Source organism: Bos indicus x Bos taurus, chromosome 10 (genome assembly GCF_003369695.1).
Source record: "Bos indicus x Bos taurus breed Angus x Brahman F1 hybrid chromosome 10, Bos_hybrid_MaternalHap_v2.0, whole genome shotgun sequence".
In the NCBI taxonomy this organism is placed as follows: Eukaryota; Metazoa; Chordata; class Mammalia; order Artiodactyla; family Bovidae; genus Bos; species Bos indicus x Bos taurus.
This window is the reverse complement of record NC_040085.1, coordinates 53765679-53784294: the sequence shown is the minus strand read 5'-3', so window position 1 is coordinate 53784294 and position 18616 is coordinate 53765679. Positions and strand designations below refer to the sequence as shown.

Genomic DNA, 18616 nt, shown 5'->3' with positions numbered 1-18616 from the left:
CATCAACAGTGCACAAGAATTTCCTTTTCTCCACATTCAAGCCAATATTTATGTGAAGATTTTTTTGATGACAGCCATTCTAATAGGTGTGAGGCGATACCTCATTGGTGTTTCGAAGGCTTTTTGTCTTGATGTACTACAGGATCACAATGATGTGTCTAGATGTGTACTGATTGTTTTTATTGATCCTGCTGGAGATTTACTGGGTTACTTGAATCTGTGAGCTACCATCTTTCACCAGTCTTGGGAAATCTAAACCATTATCTTTTAAAAATAATTTCATCCCTATTCTCACTCTCCTTGTAGATTTATGATCAGATATATGTTAGACTTTCTCACACACTAGCCTTCAGGACTCCTGACATCATTCATATTTTCTATTCTTCTCTGTGCTGCACTGTGGATGATTTTTATTTACTAATTTTCTCTTCAGCTGCTCCTCATCTGTTGTTAAAATTTTATCTACAGTCCTTATAAGTCTGCTTAATGCTATCAGTTGTTCCAGTGGGTTATTATCCAAGTTGCTTTGTGTCCCTGTGTCTTCAATTATTTCCGACCATTCATTTTTCGTGGAATTTCATTTGTGGATATAAAGTCTGGGATGAAGTAGGTCCCTCCAAAAAGGATATTCATTTGCTCATGTCAGAGACCTGGGGAAACTTCTAGTCCAAAGATCACTTTAAATTCATTTTTCACTTCATGGTTTTGCAGAATATATAAGTATTTATTAGTTAAGGCCACAAATGTTTGACTCCAAATTCACATCAACAAAAATTTTCCTCTCTCCATTTGATACTTAGATCAGGCCGGTTGATTTGTCTTGCAGTATCCAACAGGGGCAAGGGCAGGCAGGAGGAAGGAAGGGTATTTCTGGTTTACCCTTACCATGAAGGTACATCTCTCTGGGATTCCAGTATTATGGGGAAAGTATCTCTATAAGACTTCTCTGTGTGAGCAGTCTCAGGTCTTCCTCTAAAGTCACCTATGCCAGGGAGGTGGGAAAACCAACAAGCAAATAGACGTACTGAGTCGGTAAATGTTCTAAGTGTGAAATTTCTCTGGCTCTGGCCTTCGCCTGGTTTTTCAGGCTGATAATCCCTGTCTAACTCATTGGTGGACTAACAATTTTTTTTTTAATATTCAGTCAAAAAATCTTTATCTTTTAAAGACAGGTGCTGAAATCTATGGATGAAACAAAATGGTTCCTGAAATTTACTTTAAAATAATACAAAATAAAGAAAGTAAATGGGACTACAGAGAAAACAAGACTCATCTGATTTGATAATTTTTGAAGGGTATGCAGGGGTTAATGTGTTTGAAATTTTCCATAATAAAAAAATTTGTTCTGAATAAAAAATAAAAAAGAACATGGAACAAGTAAGCTAAAAACAACAAAATCAAAACTCTGGAATTTTTAGTCATTACCAGTGGGAGAATTAATCCAGATTCTTAACCCTCCATACTACCAAGAACATCCCTTTTGATTTACCTGCAGAATTGAATAGTTAAGGTTTTTATCTTCTTCACAATTGCCTTCTATAATTACTAAGAACTCCTTCCCATATCTTTCTTCCTTCTGGGTCATGTTTGTAATAGTTTCACAAGTATCAATTGAAATGCAAACACTTTTACTTTTTAGAATCAATTATAACATTAACACCAAATTTGTTTTTTCTGAATTATAAATTCTATCTATGCTATTTATAAGGCCTTTAAATTAAATCTCAAGCAGCTACCTTTTACATTCATCCTACATTACTGAAATGCATAATTTAAGGAAAAATCCATGGTTGGACAGAATATTTAGATAAGGTTGTCCAATATTTTTTTAAAAAAACTATATAAAAAAAAGCTGTAAGTCTAAAACTGCAAACAAATTTGCAAAGAAAAAAATTACTTTTCACCATTTATAAACACAATACTGACTAAACTTTTAACTGGAAAAACAAAAAGTGAGAACAAGAAGAAAGAAAAAAAAACCCACAACGTTAAAATCATTCTTTACCCAGTCTGTAGTAAAAGGAGCTCCATTAGCCATCAAAATACGAACTTCATCATCTTGACCTGCTCGTGCCGCTTCTAAAAGCTTCTTTCCCAAATCTACCAGGGACATCTAAACAAAACACAGGTGAATTTAACATCTCCATTTATATATTATGACATGACTTCTTTCCCCTTCTATCTTTATTAATAAGTCATTTCTCAATTATCTCTTTAAAAGGTTGTGATATAGTTAATCTGAAACTACAGATCACACAAAAGTAATTTTTATTTGAACTTTGGAAGCAGATTTTTCTTTCTTATTAAATTTTTACCTAGGGTAATAAAATTAGTTTGAATTCTCTGAACATAGCTAGTAAAAAAAAAAAAAAAAATAGAAGAGGTAAGAGGTAGAGAAAGCTTCTCTAGAATGTAAAACTAGCAATAAACTGTTTTCACCGGAGGAGCTGCAGCAATAAAATTAGCTCGCAAATATAAACATAAATAAAGTAAATACATTACCCTCTTTAACTGGTAAAAATTTAAAATAAATCTATCATAATTTTCTTTTGTAAATGTGCTCAGAACTTGAAAATAAGTATTTTCAATCCTTGTACAGGGATTTGCATGTATGTTCTTTCAGAAAAGGCACAATTTACATTTAATGACAATAAGGAAAAGAGAGTCTAACAGTATTATCAATAGAGTATGTGTCTCACTAAGCATCTATAAAGTAAGTATGCCCTGTAACTGAAATCCTGAATACAAGATACACAAGGTATCTGAAAAAAACTAACGTCACAGTCTAGGGAGTGGGTGGGTGTGTGTATTGTCTTGAATAAGAAATACTGAAATATCTGTTGGGGAAAGAGCATAACAGGAATACGTAGGGAAAGAAAGATTTTTAAAGTATCAGAAATGCTCGAATCCAAGGGAGAAGAAAGTTCCCAAATCCAGAAAGACTATTCAATGATGTTATATGTATCCACAGGAAAGGCAACAGGTAGAATACGAAGGTTGTATGGAAGGGAAGATAGACAACACCTTAAATTTACACAAGAAACATGACTGGCGCATGAATTTGTCTCAAAAAGTGAATACTGTTTGAGTTGAGGGGAAATAAATTATAAGAGAGGAGTGTCAGGTTGATTAGTGTATCCCAGTCTGCTATGAACAAGTATTATCTAGGAAGAGGGGAAAGGCGTATGTGTTGAGAAGGATGTTGACAGAGCTCAGAGAGGTTATTTATACCAGAAAGGAACAGAATACATCACACATAGAGGTGTTAGGAAATCTAAAAGGGCTGGTTAAAAAATGTCCCCAAAAGAACATGTTTGTGCTTAAATTATTCTATTTTTTAGTAGATTTCATAACACAGAAATACCAAACAGAAAGAGTAACCAGGAATAGATGTTAATACTGGGTGACTAGGTGAGATGCTTATGTCCAAAACAGGCATTTGTCACTAGACAGGAAAGAATTTCTTATAGCTGTTCAATCTGTAAGAATACAAATAATTCATAATATAACCTACGTGAAAAATAAGAAAAACCACCATATGCTCTTGTGGATTTTATGGGGGGGGGGGTTTATATGCCTTTTTGTGACACAACATTTTCACTCTTGAGTTTCTGATATTCTTTTCTTTTTTCTCCCATTCTCTTATTCATACCTTGCTGTAGTCACCGGAACCCAAAATATTCCATTATCCCACTAAAAGTACTAAAATCAAAAGAGGTTATTGTTCTTCAATGAAGAATTTTTCCTAGGGAATATGTACCAGCTGGATGTGAATTAACATCATATTCACTAGGCAAAGAATCTACAATAATAATGTCCTACACTAAAGGCTGCTGCTGCTGCTAAGTCACTTCAGTCGTGTCTGACTCTGTGCAACTCCATAGACGGCAGCCCACCAGGCTCCGCCGTCCCTGGGATTCTCCAGGCAAGAACACTTGAATGGGTCGCCATTTCTTTCTCCAATGCACGTAAGTGAAAAGGGAAAGTGAAGTCGCTCAGTCGTGTCCGACTCTTCGTGAACCCATGGACTGCAGCCTACCAGGCTCCTCCATCCATGGGATTTTCCAGGCAAGAGTACTGGAGTGGATAAGGTAAAAAAGAAAGACCCCTGTTCTACAGAGGCAGAGCAAAATCTAAACTGGCCATACTAACAAAGATAGTAATGGATGACCAAAATTTCATATTAACCTGCTTTTACAATGAAATAAGTCTTTCCCCCAAATATGCATTTTAAAATATGTCTTCAGTTCAGTTCAGTCACTCAGTCGTGTCCGACTCTTTGCAATCCCATGAATCGTTAAGCACACCAGGCCTCCCTGTCCATCACCAACTCCCCAAGTACACTCAAACTCATGTCCATCAAGTCGGTGATACCATCCAGCCATCTCATCCTCTGTCGTCCCCTTCTTACATAGTAATAAATCAATCTGCATTCATTCAGCACACATACTGCCTGGTGGATCCTTTGGCTATATGGAGGCATTTTAGGGATTACTTGGGAGGAAGGATGGGATGAATACTTAACCTTCATTTAAAGGGCAAGTGTCAGGGATACTAGAGGTCCAGCAATGCCGGGAACAATCCAGTATGGCAAACAACTGTCACATGTTGGCTGACTTTCAAAGGTCCCACTGAATATATCTAAAACTAGAAATAAATAATAAGTAAACACAATGTATTTTCCCACAGTATTAATGAATCCCAAATTTTCTAGAATGCAACAATTCATCTCTTTCATTCAGAACTTTAAGAGTTTTTCACCATTTTGGAAAATGATGTCACCAATGCCAATACCACTTGGGTACCTGAATCGCCAATATAATACTACACTGTAACCAGCTTTCACAGTTATTACATTCATAGTGATTCTATGTACAGGTACAAGCATTTCACTACCTTCTGCTTCATCTAGTGCAATCTGCTCCAGTACTTACATATTGAAATACACATATTATTATAAATTGCTTTTCTTCTACTTCCCTTTATATTGAAATTAGGGAGATACAATGATTTTTAAGTTGTACAGATAATATTAACTGTACTAATTATACTAACTGTACTAATTATAGCTTTCATTTCAAGCTAGGAGAGTATGCAAAATAAAATATTTATTATAAAAGCAAAACTAATGAATATAATAAGATTGAAAAATCAACAGAAGAACATACATGTGAGATCAAATAAGACCAAAGTCAAAGATGCTCTAATTTTCTTGTCAAGATAGTAAAAGTTAGGATGATAAAAATACTAAAATATAGCAATTTCACTCATACTTCTCACCAGACAGGAACCATGAACACTACAGTAGAATAATCGACCCTTAGAGGAGCTCAATTTTGTTAGGACAACAAAATTGACCAAGGGGACCATAGCTCCACATCAAGCCATCAGTTTACTTACTTCATTATCTATATATTAAATCCTCAGAGATAAAGACTTAGATTTATATAAAATCACTTGAAGACTTAGCAGAAAAGATTGCTTTTTTGTTTTAGCAAAGTGGCAAATATCTTTCCCACAAGCAAATGGAGAAGCCTAATTCAATTCAATAAATTTTAATGAAGGTTTAAAATATTTACTGAAAATATATTATGTGTATGGTACTGAATGCCACTTAGTTTAAAACTCTCTTCTTCTTGAGAAGAAAACACAACAAAACCCACTGCAAAAAACTCCCTCTTGAATTTCTTTACTATTTCTAAAACAGCTTATCATAATCTGATATAAACCATTTTTAAAATCCAATTAAAATGTATGTTAATAAAATCTATAGAAGAACTTCAAAATGTCTATGAACTAGCTACTTTTGCTCCAAAGTACCTGCTGAGAGGGCCATCTAGTGGTAACAGAACTTACTACCAGTAATTAATTTGAAAAGTCTTTTTTGTTTTGAATTTCTGTAATTCACAGTTCAGCAGTAGCCACAGGACTGGAAAAGGTCAGTTTTCATTCCAAACCCAAAGAAAGGCAATGTCAAAGAATATTCAAACTACCACACAATTGCACTCATCTTACACGCTAGCAAAGTAATGCTCAAAATTCTACAAGCTAGATTTCAACAGAAAGTGAACCAGGAATGTCCAGATGTTCAAGCTGGATTTAGAAAAGGCACAGAAACCAGAGATCAAATTGCCAACATCCATTTGATCATAGAAAAAGCAAGAGAATTTCAGAAAAACATCTATTTCTGCTTCATTGACTACACTAAAGCCTTTGACTGTGAGTATCACAACAAACTGGAATATTCTTCAAGAGACAGGAATGTCAGACCACCTTACCTGCCACCTGAGAAACCTGTATACAGGTCAAGAAATAACAGTTAGAACCAGACATGGAACAAGAGACTGGCTCCAAATTGGGAAAGGAGTACATCAAGGCTGTATATTGTCACCCTGCTTATTTAACTTATATGCAGGGTACATCATGTGAAATGCCAAGGTGGATGAAGCACAAGCTGGAATCAAGATTGCCGGGAGAAATATCAATAACCTCAGATATGCAGATGACACCACCCTTATGGCAGAAAGCAAACAGGAACTAAAGAGCCTCTTGATGAAAGTGAAAGAGCAGAGTGGAAAAGCTGGTGTAAAACTCAACATTCAAAAAACACAGATTATAGCATCCGGTCCCATCACTTCATGGCAAACAGATGGGGAAACAATGGAAACTGTGACAAACAATTTTCCTGGCCTCCAAAATCACTGCAGATGGTGACTGCAGCCATAAAATTAAAAGATGCTTGCTCCTTCAAGGAAAAGCTATGAACAACCTAGACAGTATAGTAAAAACCTGAGACATTACTTTGCCAACAAAGGTCCATCTAGTCAAAGCTATGGTTTTTCCAGTTGTCATGTATGGATGTGAGAGTTGGACCATAAAGAAAGCTGAGCGCTGAAGAATTGATGCTTTTGAACTGTGATGTGGAGAAGACTCTTAAGAGCCCCTTGGACTGCAAGGAGATCAAACCAGTCCATCCTAAAGGAAATCAGTCCTGCCTATTCATTGGACTGATGAAGGACTGATGCTGAAGCTGAAACTCCAATACTTTGGCCACCTGATGTGAAGAACTGACTCATTTGAAAAGACCTGATGCTGGGAAAGATTGAAGACAGGAGAAGGGGACGACAGAAGATGAGATGGTTGGATGGTATCACTGACTCAACTGACATGAGTTTGAGTTGGCTCCAGGAGTTAGTGATGGACAGAGAAACCTGGCGTGCTTGCTATGTAGTCCATGGGGTCGCAAAGAGTTGGACACGACTGAGCGACTGAACTGAGAGTTCTTACGGAGAGTGGAGGTGCTGCTATGGCTTTCAGTGGGGCTGGCATGACCGCTGCAGCCTCAGCAAATGAAGCTCCCCAAATTCCAGACAACATTGGGAGACTGGCTTCAGGGTGTCTACTGCTTTGGCACCGACAGGAATGACTTCCAGAGGAACTTGATTCTCAATTTGGGACTCTTTGCTGCAAGAGTATGGCTGGCCAGAAATTTGAGTGACATTGACCTAATGGCACCTCAGCCTGGGTCTAGCTGTGAAGACACATAGAACCCCTGTGTGGTACTCGATCCTTCCAAAAACAGCCTCCAATCTGTGACCATCACAAGACTTGCCCTGATGGTGGCCGAAGTTTGATTCAGATGGCACCTTCCCTTCCCTGCCTGACTTCCTTTCTTTGCTGAGTCCGCTCATGTCACCCTTCTCTGGTCAGCATGCAGGCTTCAGCTCAAGTGTTGTCTTCTGTAAAATGCTGTACATAGATCCTAAGTTTCTGCAGGGGATGACCTTTGCTCTTATCCTGAGGAATAATCTAATGGTATTTTAACAAATAAAGCATGTACACAAAAATGATGCTGGGAAAGATTGAAGGCAGGAGGAGAAGGGGATGACAGAGGATGAGATGGTTGGATGGCATCACCGACTTGATGGACATTGAGTCTGAGCAAGCTCCAGGAGTTGATGATGGACAGGGAAGTCTGGCGTGCTGCAATCCATGGGGTCACAAAGAGGCGGAAACCACTGAGTGACTGAACTGAACTGAATTCATAGTTCAAAAAGCTATTGTGAGAATTCCAGCATTTACTGGACATGAAAACTCTCTATAAAATGGAAATATTAGTTCTATGTGAACTATTAACACTCAAAAAAGAAAATGAATTAAAACACTTAGAAAATGTAAGCCTACTATAATATACTTAATAATAAACTTTGTCTCATTCAAAATTTTAGAATAAAATGTGCAATATCACCCCATGCTCAATGAGTACAATTATAAACCCAATAAAATTCTTCTAGTTTTTCATCAAGAAATTTAACACTATGTGTATATCTAAAGCTTTTAAAATTTTCACACTTTGACCTGGTAATTCCACTCATAGAAATCACAAGAAAACTATTTGAAATATCAATGTATATATAGTAGTGTTATTTAAAATTGGAAAACACTGAAATGCCTTACTACAAATAGTTAAATTAATATATACCATAAAGGAATATTGTAGTCTTTATATTTTTTTACTTTTTTGGATAATTTTGAGCATATATAAAAATAGACACAAAAGTATAGTAAAATCCCACACAACCACCACAGAGCTTAAATACAGATTTTGCCCAGCACATTTCCCACCCACACTCATAAATACAAGATACTGTAATAGAGGAAAACAAATCTGACTCCATATTGGATCTGTTTCTTTTACCTTCACCTCTATATTCTATTGCTTTTGCTACAGGTTAAGAATATTGCCTACAGGGACTTCCCTGCAGTCCAGGTTAGGACTCTGCACTTCCACTGCAAGTGGCATGGGTTCGATCCCTGGTCAGGGAACTAAGGTCCCACATGCCTTACAATGTAGCAAAAAAAAATATATATATATACAGGATAGCCCATTCTCAATGCTCTGACCTTTAAAGTTGTAACAGTTTTCTATTCAAATAGAGACCAAAAAATACAGAATATATTAATAGCTCTTTTCCTCACCTTTGGGCATCTATATACAACATTCTACTGTAGTGTTGTAGGTCAATTATACCTTAAAAACAAACTCAAGGAAACAGATTTGTTGTAACCGGAGGTAGGGGGTGAGGAGAAGGGGTTGGATGAAAATAATCAAAAGGTACAAACTTCCAGTTATAAGAAGTTATAAGTAAGTACTGGGGTGTAATGTGCAACATGATTAATATAATTAATCAAGGTGGTAAGAAGCTTGACATTTTAACAGTATTGAGTCTTCTAATCCATGCAATTTCTCTGTTTCTGTAAATCTTTCTTGAATCCTTTCATCTTTGTCTCCCATTTATATGCAAACAAATCCTGCACACATTTTATTAAATTTATGCTTAAGTAAAAAAAAAAAAAGAAACAAAACACTGCTGCGTGTGTGCTTAGTCACTCAGTCGTGTCCAACTCTTGCAATCCGATAAGACTGTAGCCACCAGGCTCCTCTGTCCATGGGATTCTGCAGGCAAGAATATTGGAGTGGGTTGCCATTTCCTTCTCCAACACTGCTGTATGTTATATATAAAAGTTGTGAAGGGAATAAATCCTAAGAGTTCTCACCACAAAATTTTTTATCTATATGAGATGGTGGACATTCACTAAAATTTACTGTGATAATCACTTCATGATGTATGTAAATCAAATCATTATGCTGTACACCTTAAAATTTATATAATGCAGTACATCAATTATATCTTTAATAAAACTGGAAAAATATATATATGAACATGTATATGTTTATATATATATATATATGGCATTCTTTTAGAAAAACTGCATGCGATGAATTTTCCATTATGAGACTAGATAGACTTTCCTTCTAAAAACTATAGGAAGATATAGCCTTAGTCCTTGTAAGACTTCACAAACTGATTTGGGGATGAAACATCCATAGATTCTACTTTGGACTCTACTTCATCTTTGCAACTCACTGTCCCTTTACCTCATTCAACTACTAGTCTCTCTTAAATCACGTGTATTTATCCCAGAAAGAGACTGAGGATTGAAAATGAGTATGAGCATAGAATGGAGATAAGGCTAAAACTCTATTAGATCTGGACCAGTACACAGTTTTGAATTAACCAGGAAAGCATAACATACTTGTTTACTATAAAGTGGAACCAACCAACTGGGGGCTGTTGTAAGGCACAAGAGTGAAGTATCAACATCCAACAATAAGAATGCATACACTTTGATCTTTTCTTTCCAAGATTTCTATTTCCTTCCTTCCCCTCCACTACCTCTACTCCTATACACTCACAGCTTCATACTTTAAACATCACAATAGCCTCTTAGCTGACCTAACTCTGGTTTCTCCATCCTGCTGCCAGGCAATCTCCCTAAAATACAATTTCATTCAATTTAAATATTTCTGTACGTGAGTCTCTAGGGGGCTTCCGCCAATACAGAAGACACAAGAGACTCGGGTTCCATCCCTGGGTTGGGAAGATCCCCTGGAGTTAGCAAATGGCAACATATTCCAGGATTCTTGCCTGGAAAATGCCATGGACAAAGGAGTCTAGCTGGCTACAGTCCATGCGGTTGCAAAGAGTCCGATACAACTTAGCAACTAAACACACAAATGTATGTGAGTCTCTACCATCAAAGAACTCATCATCTAGTAGAAAAGTCGTACATTTCATGACCTCTTTCTCATCAGTACAATCATTTTGAAGAACAATTCATCAGTATCTAGTCGAGCTGAAGAAGCACCTACCCACTGATTCAGGAATTCCACTGCTAAGAAGCTAGCCTATTTCCTTGTATATTCTACAGCATGTGTACAAAGAGAGCAACATGTATGAGAATGTGTATAGAAATACTTTTTGTAATAGAAAAAAGGAAACTACAAGCGATTTAAGTATCGACAGAAAACTATTTTAAAAGTTTTTATTACAAAAATTTTCAAACATAGAAAAGTATATGTATATGTGTATATATGTGTGTGTGTGTGTACACAAACACACCTACCCATGTCCCCATCACCCACATTCTAAATTAAAAGTTGGCCATCTTGCTTCCTCCTGCTCCCTTCTAAAAACAAATGTACTTTAAAGCTGACAAACACTACATCTGGTTGTTACACCTCTAAATTAGTTTTGGTGGTGGTTTAGTTGCTAAGTCGTGTCCAACTCTTGGTAATCCCAAGGACTGTAGCCCGCCAGACTCCTCTGTCCATGGGATTTTCCAGGCAAGAATACTGGTGTGGGTTGCCATTTCCTTCTCCGAAATTAGTTTCATTCTAAGGAAACTGATGCATCCCCATGTTCACTGCAGCATTATTTACAACAGCTAGGACATGGAAGCAAACTAAATATCCATCAACAGAAAGCATAACGATATTGTGTATGTGTCAAGCTTTATTATATTACTTCAAGACCAACCAGAACTCTGTGGATTTGCTTTGGCTCCATGTGAATATTCAATTACCAATGAACCTTTTGACTAACACTTTTATAATCCATTAATGATCCTGGCCCAAGTCAATTATTCCATAAAAGGTTGTAACAAATTGTGATTTCCAATTCTATAATTCTTTCTATATTTACTATCTGGCATTCCTCATTAACTATAATATAGTTTCTACTAAAAAGGCAGTTCAAATGTTTACTGATTTTCAGAGTAAAGAACAGGTATAAATGCCATTTCCATTTATTCTGGGTTTTTTGTTTGTTTCTATACATTACTCTCCTTATTCTTTTTTATTTCAATCTGTTTCAATTTTGGCCAAGGGCTTCTTTGGGTTGGCTTTTGTGTCTGTGAAAGTTTTCCCACTTCTGGCAAAACACGTTCCAGTTGTACTGTGTATGTTTCTGCCACAATCCTGGAATCAGTCATTCCTTGAGGAGCTCTGGATCCTAGGTAGAAGTATTTAAAGACCAAAACTGGAGCAAGAGCAGTACTCATTTTTACCAAAGGGACACACTTTTTCTAGGTCTTTTCCACGGGCAGAGCTAAGAAAGAAATATGTATTTAGGTAGAATTAAGAAATAAATATTTTAAATCATAAATTCATACTGGCATTTATAATTCAACTTATCACTGTCAGGTTTTTTTGCTTCGTTTCTTTGAATTGTACGCTAGTATCTCTATTGCCTCCTAATATATAAACAAAAAGGGCTTCCCAGGTGGCTCAACAGTGAAGAATCTGCCTGCCAATAACAGGAACCTCAGGCTCAGTCCCTGGGTCAGGAAGATCCCCTGGAGAAGGAAATGGCAACCCACTACAATATTCTTGCCAGGATAATCCATGGGCAGAGTAACCTGGCAGGTTATAGTCCATGGAGTCACAAGTCAGACACAACTGAAGTGACTGAGCAAGCACACACAGAAGCATAAAACTTATGGATTTTACCCTACAATATATATCAAATGCTGTCAAAGTAAAAATATCAATAATTCCTCGGCATACATCCAGAGAAAACCATGATGTGAAACAATACACACATAACAGATTCCTCAGTCATAAGAAAGGAATGAAATACTGCCATATGCAGCAACATGGGCGGACCCAGAGATTATACACAGTGAAGGGAGTCAGACAGAAAAAGACAAGTATCACGTGACGGCACTTACATGTGGAATCTGGGGGAAAAAAGGTATAAATCAAATTGTTTTACAGCAGCACAGTACTCAGCTATGTGAAAATACTATTTTATTTTTAATTTAAAAAAATGAGTAACCTTTTACTCTGTAGCAATCAAGTCAAAATTTCAACCTACAGTTTAAGTTCGTGTATCAACTACTTCAACCTCATACATTCATTTCATCCAGTTTTCTAACCTCCCATTTAATAACCTCCAACAGTCATCAGAATCTAATAGTTCTTCCTAATTCCATACAAGCCCACCTTATTCCAGACCTCATATTTCCCATTTGCAATGGTCATGACCCTTTTTTCCAAATCCCAGATTTCAACCAACCAATTTCTTTTTTTAATTTAATTTTATTTTTTAATTTTACAATATTGTATTGGTTTTGCCATATATCAAAATGAATCCGCCACAGATATACATGTGTTCCCCCTCCTGAACCCCCTCCCTCCTCCCTCCCCATGACGTCCCTCTGGGTCGTCCCGGTGCACCAGCCTCAAGCATCCAGTATCGTGCATCGAACCTGGACTGGCAACTCTTTCCATATATGACATTATACATGTTTCAGTGCCATTCTCCCAAATCATCCCACCCTCTCCCTCTCCCACAGAGTCCAAAAGACTGTTCTATACATCAGTGTCTCTTCTGCTGTCTCGTATACAGGGTTATCATTACCATCTTTCTAAATTCCATATATATGCGTTAGTATACTGTATTGGTGTTTTTCTTTCTGGCTTACTTCACTCTGTATAATAGGCTCCAGTTTCATCCACCTCATTAGAACTGATTCAAATGTATTCTTTTTAATGGCTGAGTAAAACTCCATTGTGTATATGTACCACAGCTTTCTTATCCATTCATCTGCTGATGGACATCTAGGTTGCTTCCATGTCCTGGCTATTATAAACAGTGCTGCGATGAACATTGGGGTACACGTGTCTCTTTCAATTCTGGTTTCCTCAGTGTGTATGCCAGCAGTGGGATTGCTGGGTCATAAGGCAGTTCTATTTCCAGTTTTTTAAGGAATCTCCACACTGTTCTCCATAGTGGCTGTACTAGTTTGTATTCCCACCAGCAGTGTAAGAGGGTTCCCTTTTCTCCACACCCTCTCCAGCATGTATTGCTTGTAGACTTTTGGATCGCAGCCATTCTGACTGGTGTGAAATGGTACCTCATAGTGGTTTTGATTTGCATTTCTCTGATAATGAGTGATGTTGAGCATCTTTTCATGTGTTTGTTAGCCATCTGTATGTCTTCTTTGGAGAAATGTCTGTTTAGTTCTTTGGCCCATTTTTTGATTGGGTCATTTGTTTTTCTGGAATTGAGCTGCAGGAGTTGCTTGTATATTTTTGAGATTAGTTGTTCGTCAGTTGCTTCATCAGCTATTATTTTCTCCCATTCTGAAGGCTGTCTTTTCACCTTGCTTATAATTTCCTTTGTTGTGCAGAAGCTTTTAAGTTTAATTAGGTCCCATTTGTTTATTCTTGCCTTTATTTCCAATATTCTGGGAGGTGGGTCATAGAGGATCCTGCTGTGATGTATGTCAGAGAGTTCTCTCTAGGAGTTTTATAGTTTCTGGTCTTACGTTTAGATCTTTAATCCATTTTGAGTTTATTTTTGTGTATGGTGTTAGAAAGTGGTCTAGTTTCATTCTTTTACAAGTGGTTGACCAGTTTTCCCAGCACCACTTGTTAAAGAGATTGTCTTTAATCCATTGTATATTCAACCAACCCATTTCTAACATTCCTCTTCCCAAATAAGCTTTTTCTTAAATAAGCTAACTCCTCAACCATTCTACCTTTCCATTTTTATCAGCAATTTATGCCATAATCTGTACACTTCCTCTTCGTTCATTAAACAAATGTTTACTTAGCATACACTATCTTCCAACAGAAAGGCAAACAAAAACAGACAAGTCCCTAACCCATAGAGCTTTTGTAGTAAAGGGAGAGCCTGGCAATTAATCAATCAACCAATCAGTTAAAGTTGTAGTGATAACTGCTAAGAAGAAAATATAAGGCAGGATAAGAAAATGGAGACATTATACAGGAGACAGGGATCAAGACCATCCCCATGGAAAAGAAATGCAAAAAAGCAAAATGGCTGTCTGGGGAGGCCTTACAAATAGCTGTGAAAATAAGAGAAGCGAAAAGCAAAGGAGAAAAGGAAAGATATAAGCATCTGAATGCAGAATTCCAAAGAATAGCAAGGAGATATAAGAAAGCCTTCCTCAGAGATCAATGCAAAGAAATAGAGGAAAACAACAAAATGGGAAAGACTAGAGATCTCTTCAAGGAAATTAGAGATACCAAGAGAACATTTATGCAAAGATGGGCTCGATAAAGGACAGAAATGGTACGGACCTAACAAAAGCAGAAGATATTAAGAAGAGGTGGCAAGAATACACAGAAGAACTGTACAAAAAAGACCTTCACAACCAAGATAATCACGATGGTCTGATCACTCACCTAGAGCCAGACAACCTGGAATGTGAAGTCAAGTGGGCCTTAGAAAGCATCACTACGAACAAAGCTAGTGGAGGTGATGGAATTCCAGTTGAGCTATTTCAAATCCTGAAAGATGATGCTGTGAAAGTGCTGCACTCAATATGCCAGCAAATTTGGAAAACTCAGCAGTGGCCACAGGACTGGAAAAGGTCAATTTTCATTCCAATCCCAAAGAAAAGCAATGCCAAGAATGCTCAAACTACCACACAATTGCATTCATCTCACAAGCTAGTAAAGTAATGCTCAAAACTCTCCAAGCCAGGCTTCAGCAATACGTGAACCGTGAACTTCCTGATGTTCAAACCGTTTTTAGAAAAGGCAGAGGAACCAGAGATCAAATTGCCAACATCTGCTGGACCATCAAAAAAGCAAGAGAGTTCCACAAAAGTATCTATTTCTGCTTTATTGACTATGCCAAAGCCTTTGACTGTGTGGATCACAAGAAACGGTGGAAAATTCTGAAAGAGATGGGAATACCAGACCACCTGACTTGACTCTTGAGAAACCTATATGCAGGTCAGCAAGCAACAGTTAGAACTGGACATGGAACAACAGACTGGTTCCAAATAGGAAAAGGAGTACATCAAGGCTGTATATTGTCACCCTGCTTATTTAACTTCTATGCAGAGTACATCATGAGAAACGCTGGGCTAGAAGAAGCACAAGCTGGAATCAAGATTGCCGGGAGAAATATCAATAACCTCAGATATGCAGATGACACCACACTTACGGTAGAAAGTGAAGGGGAACTAAAAAGCCTCTTGATGAAAGTAAAAGAGGAGAGTGAAAAAGTTGGCTTAAAACTCAACATTCAGAAAAGTAAGATCATGGCATCTGGTCCCATCACTTCATGGGAAATAGATGGGGAAACAGTGTCAGACTTTATTTTTGGGGCTCCAAAATCACTGCAGATGGTGATTGCAGCCATGAAATTAAAAGATGCTTACTCCTTGGAAGGAAAGTTATGACCAACCTAGATGGCATATTCAAAAGCAGAGACATTACTTTGACAACAAAGGTCCGTGTAGTCAAGGCTATGGTTTTTCCAGTAGTCATGTATGGATGCGAGAGTTGGACTGTGAAGAAAGCTGAGTGCCGAAGAATTGATGCTTTGAACTGTGGTGTTGGAGAAGACTCTTGAGAGTCCCTTGGACTGCAAGGAGATCCAACCAGTCCATTCTAAAGGAGATTGGTCCTGGGTGCTCTTTGGAAGGAATGATGCTGAAGCTGAAACTCCAGTACTATGGCTACCTCATGCGAAGAGTTGACTCATTGGAAAAGACTCTGATGCTGGGAGGGATTGGGGGCAGGAGGAGAAGGGGACGACAGAGGATGAGATGGCTGGATGGCATCACCGACTTGATGGACGTGAGTCTGAGTGAACTCCGGAAGTTGGTGATGGACAGGGAGGCCTGGCATGCTGCGATTCATGGGGTCGCAAAGAATCGGACACGACTGAGCGACTGAATTGAACTGAACTGAACTGAAGAAAATGCAGAGTACTGGATTAGGGACAGAGAATTGCCATTTAAGAAAAGTCTAAGGACAGGCCTCCTTGAGGAGGTGACATGTGAGTAGAGACACAAATGAAGGAAGAGGCAAAGCAAGGAAGGATCCCAGAGAAAAGCACCATGGTGGATATAACAATCTTTAAGCTGCTCAACATCTAGGGAATTCTAGATATTGAGCAGATATGCAGATGACACCACACTTATGGTAGAAAGTGAAGAAAGTCTTGAAAGAAGAAACCTCCACCTATTATTGAAGCTAGTTAACTGCTTTCCCAGCTTTCCTTGCAATTGGGATACAGTCATATGATCTCCTCTCCAAAAGAGAAGTATTTAAGCCGGAATTTAACTTAGGTGATAGTGCCATTAAAAAAGCAGGAAGTACATAGAATCCATTACGACAAGAGCGGCAGCAGATTCCAATCACAGTAACGATAGGAGTTTCTTTCTGTGATGTATTCCTTTCCTATAAAATTCACCAGAGGTGCTTTCTGGTGCTTAAAGCTAAGAATTCTGACTGTTCCTTGTGATCCAGAGAGAGGCCAAGCACTGGGTTGGCCAAAAAGTTCACTCGAGTTTTTCGATAAGATGTTACACGAAAGCAAAATGAACTTTTTAGCCAACCCAATATACGAGCCCTGAGATAAAAGTAGAAGAGTAGGATATGCAATCACAAAGGTATGAATGGGCCACTTCATGTAGGGCCTTTTGGGAATTTTAAGGAGTCTGGATTGTATTCGGTTTACTAGGAAGATATTAGAATGTTTTAAACTTAAGGGTTGTGATGTGACTGAATTAGTTTTTTAAAAAACTACACATGTACGAGAGTTGGACCATAAAGAAGGCTGAGCATCAAAGAATTCGAACTGTGGTGCTGGAGAAGACTCCTAAGAGACCCTTTAGAGCAAGGAGATGAAACCAGTCAATCCTAACAGAAATCAACCCTGGATATTCATTGGAAGGATTGATGCTGAAGCTCCAATGCTTTGGCCACCTGACTGATGCAAAGACCCAACTCACTGGAAAAGACACTGATGGCTGGGAAAGACTGAGGGCAGGAGGAGAAGGGGTCAACAGAGGAGGAGATGGTTGGATGGCATCATCAACTCAATGCACATGAGTTTGAGCAAACTCCAAGAGATAGTGAAGGACAGGGAAGCCTAGTGTGTTGCAGTCCATGGGGTCACAAAGAGACATGACTGAGTGACTGAACAACAACAACTCAAGTCATGTGGGAAATACATAGAAGGTGGGAAGAACTGACACAGGAATACTAGTTACGAAAATATTTCAGGCTGATAGTGCCTTGTGCTAGGATGATACCTGTGTAATCATTTGGACATTTCTACCTTTAAGTACTATCTGCTGCTGTTGCTGCTAAGTTGCTTCAGTCGTGTCCGACTCTGTGTGACCCCAGGGATAGTACCCCACCAAGCTCCCCCGTCCCTGGGATTCTCCAGGGAAGAATACTGGAGTGGGTTGCCATTTCCTTCTCCAATGCATGAAAGTGAAAAGTCAAAGTGAAGTCACTCAGTCGTGTCCGACTCTTAGTGACCCCATGGACTGCAGCCTACCAGGCTCCTCCGTCCATGGGATTTTCCAGGCAAGAGTACTGGAGTGGGATGCCATCTACCTAGGTTTAAATCTAGCATCTTATTGTATGCTTTCCACTGTTCTCTGTTCAGTTTCTGTTCTTTCTTGTCTTCTTTCAGATTGATTTTTTTTAAACATTCTATCTATTTCATCTACTGATTTGGAAGTTACATCCTCTCTTTCTTTAGTGGTTCCCTAGATATCATACCATGTATTAAATTCTGCTGCTAAGTCACTTCAGTCGTGTCCGACTCTGTGCAATCCCAGAGACGGCAGCCCACCAGGCTCCGCCATCCCTTGGATTCTCCAGGCAAGAACACTGGAGTGGGTTGCCATTTCCTTCTCCAATGCATGAAAGTGAAAAGGGAAAGTGAAGTCGCTCAGTCCTGCCCAACTCTTAGCGACCCCATGGACTGCA

The 18616-nt window shown here is 38.3% G+C and overlaps 1 protein-coding gene across 9 annotated transcripts in view; it reads right to left on the bottom strand.

The window, feature by feature from the left end:
- The window catches only part of GABPB1 (GA binding protein transcription factor subunit beta 1), a 71587-nt gene that overhangs the window by 29894 nt on the left and 23077 nt on the right, over positions 1–18616 (bottom strand). For 8 of the 9 annotated variants that reach the window (XM_027554036.1, XM_027554038.1, XM_027554033.1 and 5 more), the window contains exon 2: positions 2006–2113. In XM_027554036.1, the coding sequence (XP_027409837.1) occupies positions 2006–2113 (108 nt within the window). Of the gene's footprint in view, positions 1–2005; positions 2114–4525; positions 4648–18616 lie in introns of all 9 variants that reach the window. The other variant, XM_027554032.1, reaches the window with a different exon arrangement.